This window comes from Schistocerca serialis, chromosome 7 (genome assembly GCF_023864345.2).
Source record: "Schistocerca serialis cubense isolate TAMUIC-IGC-003099 chromosome 7, iqSchSeri2.2, whole genome shotgun sequence".
Lineage (NCBI taxonomy): Eukaryota > Metazoa > Arthropoda > Insecta > Orthoptera > Acrididae > Schistocerca > Schistocerca serialis.
The window spans coordinates 612,358,511-612,371,518 of NC_064644.1; the positions used below are offsets into that span (position 1 = coordinate 612,358,511).

A 13,008-nucleotide genomic window follows, 5' to 3' on the forward strand; every position below is an offset into this window, starting at 1 on the left:
GTCAAATTCAGAAACTGAGTTATAAAAAAATGAAACAAAGATAATAGGAAAGCTCTTGTGATAGTCTGCTCAGCATATAGAAATATCAGTCTGCACATGCAATAACATGAATGAGGCGCACTGATTGCCAGCTTTGCTGTTTGCACTTAATGAAATTGTTATTTTCTGCTTAGTTTTAGAATCAGAATAGATTGAAATGTCTTTTATATTTGTGTGACCAGGAAATTGTGTTTGTAAAATATTTCAGTTAATAATAACAACATTTGCCACATCTACTACTGTAATGTAAGAGTGGAATCAGACAGAACAAAACTATTATCAGTATATATATTTTATAAGTACTTCAAAGAACATTAATGTGTTACATATCATGCACCAATATACAAACATTCATAAAACATCACACAACAGTGTACACTGTGCTTTTCATCCTGTCATTGAAGTTGTTATTAAATTAGCCACAGTCACTACAGAAGGCCATACTCACCAAGAACAGAAAATGGTATGAGACTGACAGTGACACACAAATTTTAAAAATGAATCATATTCTATAAAATTAAATGTTTCTTGTTTAACAGTGAAGACAGGAAAGACACAGCAAAGAAACAGACTAGTTACTTAGAACCTAGTGGAAAATAAGAAGATTCAGAATTTTTTGTGAAATCTGCTCTCTACAATGTTATTATTAAATTTGTAATATATTACTTATCCTGAACACTTGAAATTGGACACTGTTTAATATTTCTGTCACTTCACCCAGATTCTGCTAGTGGTGAGTAAGGTCATTTCATGTCTGACTTGTAGTTTTATACTAATGCTATTGTTTCATTCTGTGTGTAATCCACATGCAACATGCTACAAGTATGAATAATTGAATATTACACTTGGAAAGTATGTCACTAGTTGACCTGATGTTCCAAAGCACTGTGTAAGCACAAATTCAGTCTTCTCAAATAACTTTCAGTATTTTCCCAATTTCAATACAGTTTTGTATTATATGAGTTGATAGGTGCACAGAAAAAGTTAACATTTTGATCTTAGTAATGGTGCCCTAAAACGTGTAATGAAAAAATAGGTATAATTATCATTTCTTTCAGAGTAATTACTAGGTCACAGTTGACTTCAAATTGCACATTGCATATACTTTAGAAATATGTAGTGTATAGGAACTTCTTTGTTTCTTTATTTTACTTTGTTGTTGTGTTTGATATGCTTGCTGGTAGTTGATGTAGTACTATTTCCTGTGTTAATCATGGTGATCTCGTTTGTCAGTTCAGTCAAGCTTTCAGTTCTATATTTCAACTTCACAACCTTTTTGTTATATCTGATATTCTCTCTCTCTCTCTCTCTCTCTCTCTCTCTCTCTCTCTCTGTCGCTTGCCCAGGAGCACACGCGCGTGCACCCACTCACCCACCCACCCACCCACCCACCCACCCACCCACACACACACACACACACACACACACACACACACACACACACACACACACACAGAGTTGCATAAATACAAAATTAAAATAGTTTTGTTACACAGAAAGCTATCTAATCATGCTAAATCAGAATATGGATTTTAATTATGTGAAAAACTTATCAAACAGCTTTGAGTATTAAAGTAATCAATAGCACTTAGTGCAAGTAAATGCACAATGAAGACCAGAGGATCTGAAGATTCTCAACAGTGTTTTGTAATCGTTTTTCACATGTAGTGAAAGCTAAAGATCCCGAGAAGTCCATCACATTTCTGTGTTAGTATTTCAATATTTACAGTGGAATTTTTGGAAAGTTAAGTGCCTGCAATGCATATGACACAATATACTGAGTTAAGCAATGTAACATACACTTGATAATCAAATGCACACAAATACAAATTTTCATATTAAATGAAAACTTGATGTTCTACTGAGTCTCAAACCAAATTTGTTGCATATTATTCATGCAACGCTCAAGAATTTGTTTTCTGAATACATCTCAACTCAGTGCCTCAGTATGTCAGTAAATCTCAACTGTGTGTCCAAACTCTACAGGGTCTTTCTTGCATGCATGCCAAACTAACTCCCCTAAGATACATTATGTGGTAGAGAATGGCTTTGTTACAGCCCAAGATTTGTTTCCACATTGGGACTTATGCGTTTCTATGTAGTATGTACTGAAATGAACTTTCCTATCATATTAAAATTGCGTGGTGGACTGGGACTCAAAAATACTCTGCTGCCGAGCATTTTATTTAATAAAGAGCCATCTTCTATGCTGTGCATAAGGAATTTTTGCAGTTACAAAAGTGAAGCAGGCAGGTTAGGAAGATATTGTGGTACCAGAAAACATGTAAAAAGAGTTACTGACCAAGTATTTTGTTGGACTGTGAATAAAAATACAAATTGAATCTTGAAACACTTTGCATTCACTGACTATGAAAAAGCATCTAATAGTCAAAAAAATCCTTCCTGTGTGGGATTTTATGAGCAAATGATTATATTCTCCCCACCTTGTGGATGCCATAGAAGGCTTATAGCATGGCACAAAAATAATGTTGAAAATAGGAAACCTACTACCTGAAGATATTTGCATCAATCAAGGAGTAGGTCATGATTGTAATTTAGTCCGTATTCTTTTCAGTATATATGTAGGTAATTTAGTTAGAGAATATAAGTTGAGAATGAGGCCAGGAACTGAAATAAATTAAAGAATGCCCCTAATGACAGTATTTTTTTGGTAATCAACAGAGCTTTGTAATATCCTCAAAAAACCTGTTTGAGATATTACATGGAAGTCCCCACACAGTGGCCAGAATATGGCTTGTGTAGGCAAATATGTAGGCCAAACAAAAATAACCCTTAGATGATAGAGTGATTGTACAAGTGTGAATGTTACCTAACTTACAACATTAATCATGATTTTGATTACAAGTTGCATACGTAGCTGGCATATGTGAAACAATATGAAGGAATCTAGGAAAATAAGGAATGTGGTGGCTGTATCATGTTCACTGTATGCAGAGATTTAGATGAGGAATACCAGATTTCATAGTAAGATACATCATCGGAAATGAGCTTTCTGAGATCTCTAAAAAGCTGCATGGAACTAGATGTATTTAAAAGTGATGAAGCATGGGAGAACTGAAAATTTTTAAAATGAAAGAAAATAAAGGAAAATATCTCACAAACATGAACAGAATATAAGAATGAAGAATACTAACTTAAGTTTTATGACGTAGATTGAATGGCAGAAGAAATTTTAGAAGACAAACTAGATGTTGGTATCAACTTGCTTTGTGGCTAAAACAGTCATGTGTATTAGTCCCTGGAAGAAGTATTGGAATCCTTAATCACTAACTACTGAGACATAAGCAAACTCCAGTGGAGCTGAGAGACCCAAAGAGAAGACAGACCCTTATTGTAAAGCTTCTGAGACTTGAAAATACTTCTTTCAGTGAGAGGAAAACGCTGACAGGAAATAGAAATTGCGAAGGATGATGTGCAAGTGAAAGAGGTAAGGAGAAGTTACCCAACATCAACAACAAGAGTCAATAGCTAGAGGACAGAAACTTTCTAATAGTTGATATAGGAAACCCAACGACCTGCAGGCAGTCAACACATCCAAGTTTCAAGCAGAAATGCTGAATGAAATCATGGGATTTTAATAATATACAAACAGGAATATTTTTTTTTTTTATATTTGCTTTGTGTGTGTGTGTGTGTGTGTGTGTGTGGGGGGGGGGGGGGGGGGTGAGGGGGGGGTGTGGGTGGGTGGGTAGGAGGGGGGAGAAGCTATTTTCAATACTTGTAAGCATGGAAAGGGAGGTTCAAATGAGTTGAGTGTGGAACAAGTATCTTAGTATATGATATTTAATCCTGTGTTACATTGTAATCAGATGATGGAAGTTTGCATTGGGTATCATTTTCCTGTAACCAGTTACTGTTACAGAAAATTCATTCATAGTTATTTGGCTGTATAATTGAGTACACAATTTACAAGTCAGCTGGTGGATTGTATAGATGCTGAGTTAGTCTGTTTTAAGAGAAAGGGTTGCCAGTCTCATGAGTTCTTTCATTTTCTGAAGTTATTCAGTCACAAGTGTGTTTAGCTACACTCCATTTGCAGGGGCCACATTGAGTGAGTTGTGAATAATAGAGCACCAAAGTATAAGCCAGGCACAGAATTTCCCTTGTTACTGCCTGTTATTTGGTGATGCAAACAATTACTCACTTTGTGCCATGAAGACTATGACTTACATAAATTATACTCTGAAATGATACTAACTTCATAAAAAAAACAGATAAGAATTTCTAAAAGAGTGCAGATAGAAATCATTTCTAAATCAACTATGTGTATTGGACATTTCCATGTGATTCATAAAATCATTCAGTCAGCCAGTATCATCTGATGAGAAAGTTTGTTTCACCAATTGTACCAATAGTTTCTGGTTATTTGATTCTAAAAAACATTGGTGGATTAAAAGCCGTTTGTCACAGTACATTGTTTTTAATTTATTACTTCTTTAATTCCATGATCTCGATTGATTGTAGGAGACAGATGTACCCATTGTTTGTGGTTGCTGTGTCAATTTGTATATCAGTTGTCTCCATATACACTCCTGGAAATTGAAATAAGAACACCGTGAATTCATTGTCCCAGGAAGGGGAAAGTTTATTGACACATTCCTGGGGTCAGATACATCACATGATCACACTGACAGAACCACAGGCACATAGACACAGGCAACAGAGCATGCACAATGTCGGCACTAGTACAGTGTATATCCACCTTTCGCAGCAATGCAGGCTGCTATTCTCCCTTGGAGACGATCGTAGAGATGCTGGATGTAGTCCTGTGGAATGGCTTGCCATGCCATTTCCACCTGGCGCCTCAGTTGGACCAGCGTTCGTGCTGGACGTGCAGACCGCGTGAGACGACGCTTCATCCAGTCCCAAACATGCTCAATGGGGGACAGATCCAGAGATCTTGCTGGCCAGGGTAGTTGACTTACAACTTCTAGAGCACGTTGGGTGGCACGGGATACATGCGGACGTGCATTGTCCTGTTGGAACAGCAAGTTCCCTTGCCGGTCTAGGAATGGTAGAACGATGGGTTCGATGACGGTTTGGATGTACCGTGCACTATTCAGTGTCCCCTCGACGATCACCAGTGGTGTACGGCCAGTGTAGGGGATCGCTCCCCACACCATGATGCCGGGTGTTGGCCCTGAGTGCCTCGGTCGTATGCAGTCCTGATTGTGACACTCACCGGCATGACGCCAAACACGCATACGACCATCATTGGCTCCAAGGCAGAAGCGACTCTCATCGCTGAAGACGACACGTCTCCATTCGTCCCTCCATTCACGCCTGTCGCGACACCACTGGAGGCGGGCTGCACGATGTTGGGGCGTGAGCGGAAGACGGCCTAACGGTGTGCGGGACCGTAGCCCAGCTTCATGGAGACGGTTGCGAATGGTCCTCGCCGATACCCCAGGAGCAACAGTGTCCCTAATTTGCTGAGAAGTGGCGGTGCGGTCCCCTACGGCACTGCATAGGATCCTACGGTCTTGGCGTGCATCCGTGCGTCGCTGCGGTCCGGTCCCAGGTCGACGGGCTCGTGCACCTTCCGCCGACCACTGGTGACAACATCAATGTATTGTGGAGACCTCACGCCCCACGTGTTGAGCAATTCGGCGGTACGTCCACCCGGCCTCCCGCATGCCCACTATACGCCCTCGCTCAAAGTCCGTCAACTGCACATACGGTTCACGTCCACGCTGTCGCGGCATGCTACCAGTGTTAAAGACTGCGATGGAGCTCCGTATGCCACGGCAAACTGGCTGACACTGACGGCGGCGGTGCACAAATGCTGCGCAGCTAGCGCCATTCGACGGCCAACACCGCGGTTCCTGGTGTGTCCGCTGTGCCGTGCGTGTGATCATTGCCTGTACAGCCCTCTCGCAGTGTCCGGAGCAAGTATGGTGGGTCTGACACACCGGTGTCAATGTGTTCTTTTTTCCATTTCCAGGAGTGTATTTACATTCACTCATTCAATAAGTGACATGTGGGAGGTGTGACATCTCTTACACATTTGATTAAATTTTGTATCTTTGTTTTAGAAGATCATGTAACTGTTTTTGACATTCAGATGGCTGTATGTTGCCACTGAACTGGAATCATCTTGGATATGATTGAGGAAAGTGTTAAAGACCCTTATGACCCAACTCTGTTGCTTTCCCCAAGTCCACAAGCCTGACAGTTATTGCTCTGGCAAATAATGTTACCTATGCACTTGAACTTTTAGAAATGATATTGTTTCCTGAATGAAGCCATGAGAAAAGGAAAAAAGTATGAATATCCGGTCAGATCTAAAAAATTTCTGTGTTGTTCAGTACTCACCTAGGACTTAAAGTACTGTTGGGGAGTACGAGTAAACATAAGCACATTACTACAAGTTTTATCAGTAGCATCTACAGCCAGATGTGACATTTAAATTTATAGTAAATCACAATGTATGGAAATATGAAGTGAGAAAAGGGAATTAGTTCATTTGTGGATAAGTCATATCTCTGAGAAATCACAGATTTTATGGAACTGAGATTGGTTGTAGAGTGCTTGTATAACCTACCCATAAATGTTGCTTGAGAGTGTTGGAAATATACCAGACTCTACCATGAGCAATCATAAAGCCTTTACAGAGTAGAGTAGACATCTTACATACAAGTCTTGAAGAAATGGTAAAGAGTCTAAGATAGTAGGTGCCTGAGGAACCAGTTTCCAGTTAAGAATGTAAGGAACTATGACAGTTTTCCATGTTTTGCCCACATAAGTATTACAAACAAGAGATCTAATTTATAACAGGATGTCATTTCTCCCATCTATGGAAATGACAGCAAAGAAATACTTCTGTGATACAGCACAGTACAAGCTACCCTCATCTTGTCTTTTCAGTTATTTTCAGAAATTAGCTCTAGATACCGAAGATAAATTTAAAAAAACTGCCCTCTTCATAAAAAAAACAACAATTTTTTTCAGCAGAATGAGATTTTTGAAAGTGTATTGATCAGCCATGTTTTAAAAAGTGTCCCATCACGTGGAAAAGGGTGTAAGAAATAGTTTAGAGACTGGAAAATGGGCATTGGAGCAGGCAGCATTAGTCACAACAACAGACTTGAATATTTAAGCTGTGAGAAGAGATGTATGAAGAGATAGGGCAATTGTTAATACTCACAATCAAGCCAATGACATATGGACTGTGAAATGATAGGAAAGAAAAAGGGTTGGCAGAGGGAAGCAAAAGGTCACAGAGCAAAGAAATAACTTAAGATCTTCATCAGTTAAAAATAAAGTACAGTCCTATTACCATAACTAAAAGCTCATCAGAGAAGGAGAAGGGAAGAGATGAAAAATGCATTCAGTTGGTACAAATCGAAGTGATGGGACCCTGTGTGTGTTGGAGCCAAAATCTTTAAATAAGGAATTATTATAAGTTCTCAATTTCAGGCATGAATAATGCAACATGTAAACCATGTTCAGCATGTGGGTTACACTAGTACTGCTCATACTCCATATGTGTTATGTTAGGTTCTTATTAAGTTACTGGCATAGAAAATTAAATTAGTTTATACTGGTACTGAGAGGTATTTTTTATTTATTAAAAGACTAGTGCATTATGTGTTGTAAGGTGATACACAGCATTGCACTATCCACAAAGTTTACTCTAAATACAGGTGGAATTTACCGCTAAAGAGATATGTGAGTAGAAATTAACGTAGATCATGTAGTGTGGATGTAGATGTAGATTTTCCCTTTGTATATGTCAGTAATAGAGTAAGAGTAGTAGCTTATCCTGTAATGAAGTCATAAAAAGAGTAGATATGAATGACATTTGAATCCCTTATAAGTCTTTGTCGTTGAGTATTTTTGTGTTCAGTACTTAATACTTAACTCTCAACACTATTTTGACTATTCTGTTGTTGCCTTTTTTTCACCTTTAGAAGTTTTGTGCAGCAGACTTTGCAGTCAGGGCAGCCACAGTCTGAGTGCATAATTTTGAAAAGATAAGACTGCTTTAGCTATAAGTACTTTGTTTATTGGCAGACTGGCTTTGCAACATTTTAGTTGTATACTTGACATATTGATGCATCAACTGTTAGCACACAGTCCAGTGTGCATCTGTTGGTAAATGATGGACCGTGAGCTGCTTAATTTTGCATAATCCCATAGATGATCATATATGGTCTGTTTTGATCAGTATTTTGGTATGTGTGGACCCCATTACACTGTTCATGGTATCATGGGAACATCCCATTTTGTATTATACTATTTTGTGTTTGATATCCACTTACTTAGCAAAAACTTCCTTTGAATACTGGGTCATCCCATTCTCTTTTCTCGATTAGAACATGACTTGATTTTATTGCACATGACGATGCAGCTAAAATGCTGCAAAACTGGTCATGCCTATAAAACCATAATATCTTTTCAAAAGTTTTGTGTCCCACAACATAAAATTATAAAAAAAAGCTTCTAATTCACAGTGCAATTTTTTTTATTTCCAGTTTCAATGTTGTTTGTATTTGGCATTTGTCCATACAGTTACCTTCATTCTTTTTTTGAGGTCTCTTTTTCTCTCTGTGTATATAATTTGATTTATTTATTTCTGTGGGTGGTGTTTAATTACTTTTTGATAAGACTAGAAACAGAAAACAGGAAAGTTATTGAACTTTTAATATTCACAGTTGTTTTTCTGTATTTCATTTTTGCAAAGGCAACTGGTGCTCTTGAGGTATATAATGTTCAGAAACAATAAAAATTGATGTTAATGCATATTTAATTATTGTCATATCATACAGTGAGTATCTGAAACATTGTATTTTTAACTAATGCTTAGTGAAGTAATGATTTGCAGCAGATAATAATTGGGCATTATTGTGGATTGTATTTTCGCATTTTTTACATAATGACACTCTGTTTCTAGACAATGGCAGCAACCAAGCGTAATGCCGGGCTGACATCTGCAGTTCCCAGAGCCACTCTTAATGATGAAGAATTGGTAAGTTCATATAAGATTATCATTGTTAAAATGTTTCTATTGCAAAATTGAATAAAAGCTTGGAACAAAACATTGAAACAGTCCGTTTTAAACATGGTAAACTAATTAGTGGAATATGGTTGGACAGTCTTTGCTCAGATAGGAATTAAGATGTTGCATTTATGTGTGAGGGCTGTCAACATACATTCGATTATCAAGCCCCCCCCTTTTTTTTTTTGTTTTTTTTTTTTTTCACACATGTATACGTTCACAGTTTCAAGTGTATTTGTTTTTGACAGATAGAAAGGTTAGATGTGTTTTAGTGAACTCAGTGATTTTCAGTTATTATAAAAATTGAGCAAAGAATTTGCAGCAAATTATGTGTGACAAATGTAATCAAGTGCTCTAAAACATTTGAAATGTTGACAGTGGCATATGGTTAGTCTGCTCTATGTAAAATATATGTTTACAAGTGGTACAAGCTCTTCCAAGATAGCCGAGAAGATGCCAGTAATGAACCTTGCTCTGGACGCCCCAGCACATCAACAACAGATGATAACATTTAAGCTGTGAATTACCGTAAGAGAAGTTGCTGAGGACGTTGGCTTATCGGTCGACTCATGTTATGCAATTTTTTCAGATGTTTTGGGCATGAGACATGTGTCAGCAAAGTTTGTGCCAAAACGTCTCATTTTGGATCAGTAGAACCATCACATGAGCATCACTCAACAGCTCTTGAATGACATCAATGAGGATCCTGATTTGCTGAAAATTGTCATAACTGGTGATGAAACATGGTTTTATGGTTACGATCTCAAACCAAAGCCCAGTCGTCCAAAAGGTAGCATCCTGGAGAGCCAAGACTGATGATCTCAAACCAAAGCCCAGTCGTCCAAAAGGAAGCATCCACACAGTGAAAAAAAAAAAAACACACCAAGTTTGATCAAATTTCAAAGCTTTGCTGTCTTTTTTTTTTTTTCTTTTTTTTTTTTTTTCAATTACCGTGGCATAGTGCATCATGATTTTTTGCCTCAAGGTCATAAGGCCAGTGAGGAGTATTACCTTGCTGTTATGCACTGTTTGTGGGAAGCAATACACAAAAATCATCTGGAATTTGTAACACTCCGGTTTAATCTACTGACTTATCCCGCTCGATCGGGATCTGATAGCAGCCCAAATAGATAATAATTAATGTGACCGTGTACCTAATGGGGCTGGCAATCGGATTGGACTGCTACGGAGTTGTTACATTCCATTTTGTCCTTCTCGAATGCTGTAATAATAAAATGTCTGGTGGCAAGAAGAACAACAACACAGCTTCATTAATCAACAACCTATATTCATCACAAAAACACCAAAGTAAGGAGACAGCCACTGCCTTCGTCCTACAGAGTTAATAACGGCTAATCTCAGCACAGGCCCTTTCGTTATTCCTTATCGTCACACGCAATTTTCATCATTGTAATCCAACACTGCAATCCATCACTGCGATCCAACACTGCAACCCAAATGATGCCGGCGCGGTAGACGCGTAATTACAATATTGGCACAAAAATGTCACTGAATCACACTAGTAATTATACTTTTTCACTTTCCCATATATTTCTAACACAAAGGGGTTAAACCACGGCGATGGCCACTCCCTTTGTCGGTACGGTCTTGCATTCCAGCAACAGACCTCCACCCGGCTCGGCCCGCAGCGCGTACCACACACTACTGACTCAACACTCGCTCTCGCTCTCGCAACCCGACACACACTATCGATTGTTTGTCCTGTCGACCTGTGCTGTCGCAAAACTTATAGTAAGGGCCTACGGACCCCTTACATCCCCGCCCTCGAAAACTTCTTTGAAGCCACAGGCGTAAAAGAATCGGCTAGGGAATTAGACATCACTACATATGAACAAAACACACAGTGCAAATAAGTAATGAAATTACAATCACCAAGAAAAATCCTTGACTCCGGTAGTGGGCTGCCTCTACAATAATATTCTACAAAACGTTATTACATCTCAAAAATATGGCATTGTCCAAATAACACACATCAATCCTACTTACTTAACATAGCATGGTAAATATTTTTTATAAACTTATCTTACCAAAAATTTCCAAAAACTTTTCACTTTCAAAGGTTTGTACGAGTCATTAACTACATATCTGTTATAACTTGCTGTAGCAAAGACAAGAAAAGAAACTAGTTGAATGCCAGCTACCCCTTCGGTATGCCGTCCTTTCAGCGGGGTTCGTGCCATCCATACTACTACCACACTAACTTATAACTCCCTTCCCAACGCATATAAAAGTTAAGGAAGAAAAAATCACAACTTATTTAAATCTTTGACGCAAGCAAATTGAAATTGAGACAAAATATGACATTTATACATTGAATGCCAGCTACCCCTTTGGTATGCCGTCCTTTCAGCGGGGTTTGTGCCGTCCATACTACTATCACTCTAATTTATAACTCACTTGGCCAACACTTATAAAAGTTAAGGAAGAAATTCACAACTTATTCATTACAGATTCCATAATTTTAAATGCTACATTGTATCGCTAAGCATGTCTTACACAATTATTTGCAACACTACAACTAATGTGGTCACCCAGTGAAAAATTTTAAACTATTGACCATTTCATTTTGCCAAACCTTACTGCCATATGTGAATTGTTATCAAGAAAGCTTAGATGAGAGGTACAATATTTCCTGTTATATTCACATTAATTCAAATCCACTATATGGATATTTGTCATTCATTACTCAGTGCCAGAATCCTGCTTCTAAAGCTTGACCTACGTATAACCATAATTGACTCTGATAGCTAATTGGATACATGAATTACTAATTATTCATTAGTTACACTTTGTTTTATCAGCATGCTTCAGATAAACATGTATACCTACAAATAACTTGCAAACAGATGTTGCTCATGTGCTAAATGACATACTTCAATATTTCAAACATCTCATACTCCATACTCTTCATTACACATAACTTAACACCAACTTCAACTGCAAATAAATATATATCTTCAACCTACATCAATCCTCCTTATATTTCAATACTTCAAATATCTCATACTCAATACACATCATTACGACATAACTCCCTCAACTTAACAGCAACTTCAACTGCATATATATCTTCAACCCACATCAACTCTCCATATTCGCTGCAATAACCATATAAAAATACTACTTCAGGCTCCTTAGCCTCTCCATTCATCATATTTCACATCATTTATTCAAACAACTATCTCCTTGTCTATTTGTTTCTTTATATGTTCATCTACTTACAAGCTGATACATTCCTTCAATTTTCTTACAACAGTTTGACCTTTTCATGCCTCATAAAACAACTCTATAAGATTACACAGAATCTTGTTTGACCAATTAGCTTCCCATGACATTTTGTATACATTAGCTTTTTTTATCTTGTTTTCATTTTATTACTTCTGGCACTATTCACTTTGTAATGTACTCACACTAAACTGAGCTTTCAACTTATCGATTCTTTGACACCTCACACACTACATCAACAGTAACTACTTACCCTTATTTTAAATCAACTATAAATTTACTACATGGTTCCTGACTGAATTACTTGGATGACCACTACCAATCCTAACCACTACTCACTAACTTTCTTAACCTAAGGATAGAGAAAGATGGTAGAGGAGTGACTTTTGAAATTAGAAATAAAGTCTCACCCAGCTGGGAGTGTACCAGTCGCCACTTGGTATACCAGCAAAAGAATTGCTAGCTCCCTACACCTTAACTACTTCTCCATATATGAGTGAACTATAAATTTGCTACAAGATTCCTAACTATCATTTGTACAACCACTACCTATTCTAACTACTACACACTAACTTTCTTAACCTAAGGATAGAGAAAGATGGTAGAGGAGTGAAACTTGAAATTAGAAGTAAAGTCTCACCCAGCTGGGAGTGTACCAGTCGCCACTTGGTATACCAGCAAAAGAGTTGATAGCTCCCAAC

The 13,008-nt window shown here is 37.9% G+C and overlaps 1 protein-coding gene across 1 annotated transcript in view; it reads left to right on the plus strand.

The window, feature by feature from the left end:
* LOC126413295 (uncharacterized) overlaps window positions 1–13,008 on the plus strand; it is a 640,882-nt gene that overhangs the window by 224,415 nt on the left and 403,459 nt on the right. The window contains exon 9 of the mRNA XM_050083195.1: window positions 8,957–9,031. Coding sequence (XP_049939152.1) covers window positions 8,957–9,031 — 75 coding nt within the window. The remainder of the gene's footprint in view (window positions 1–8,956; window positions 9,032–13,008) is intronic.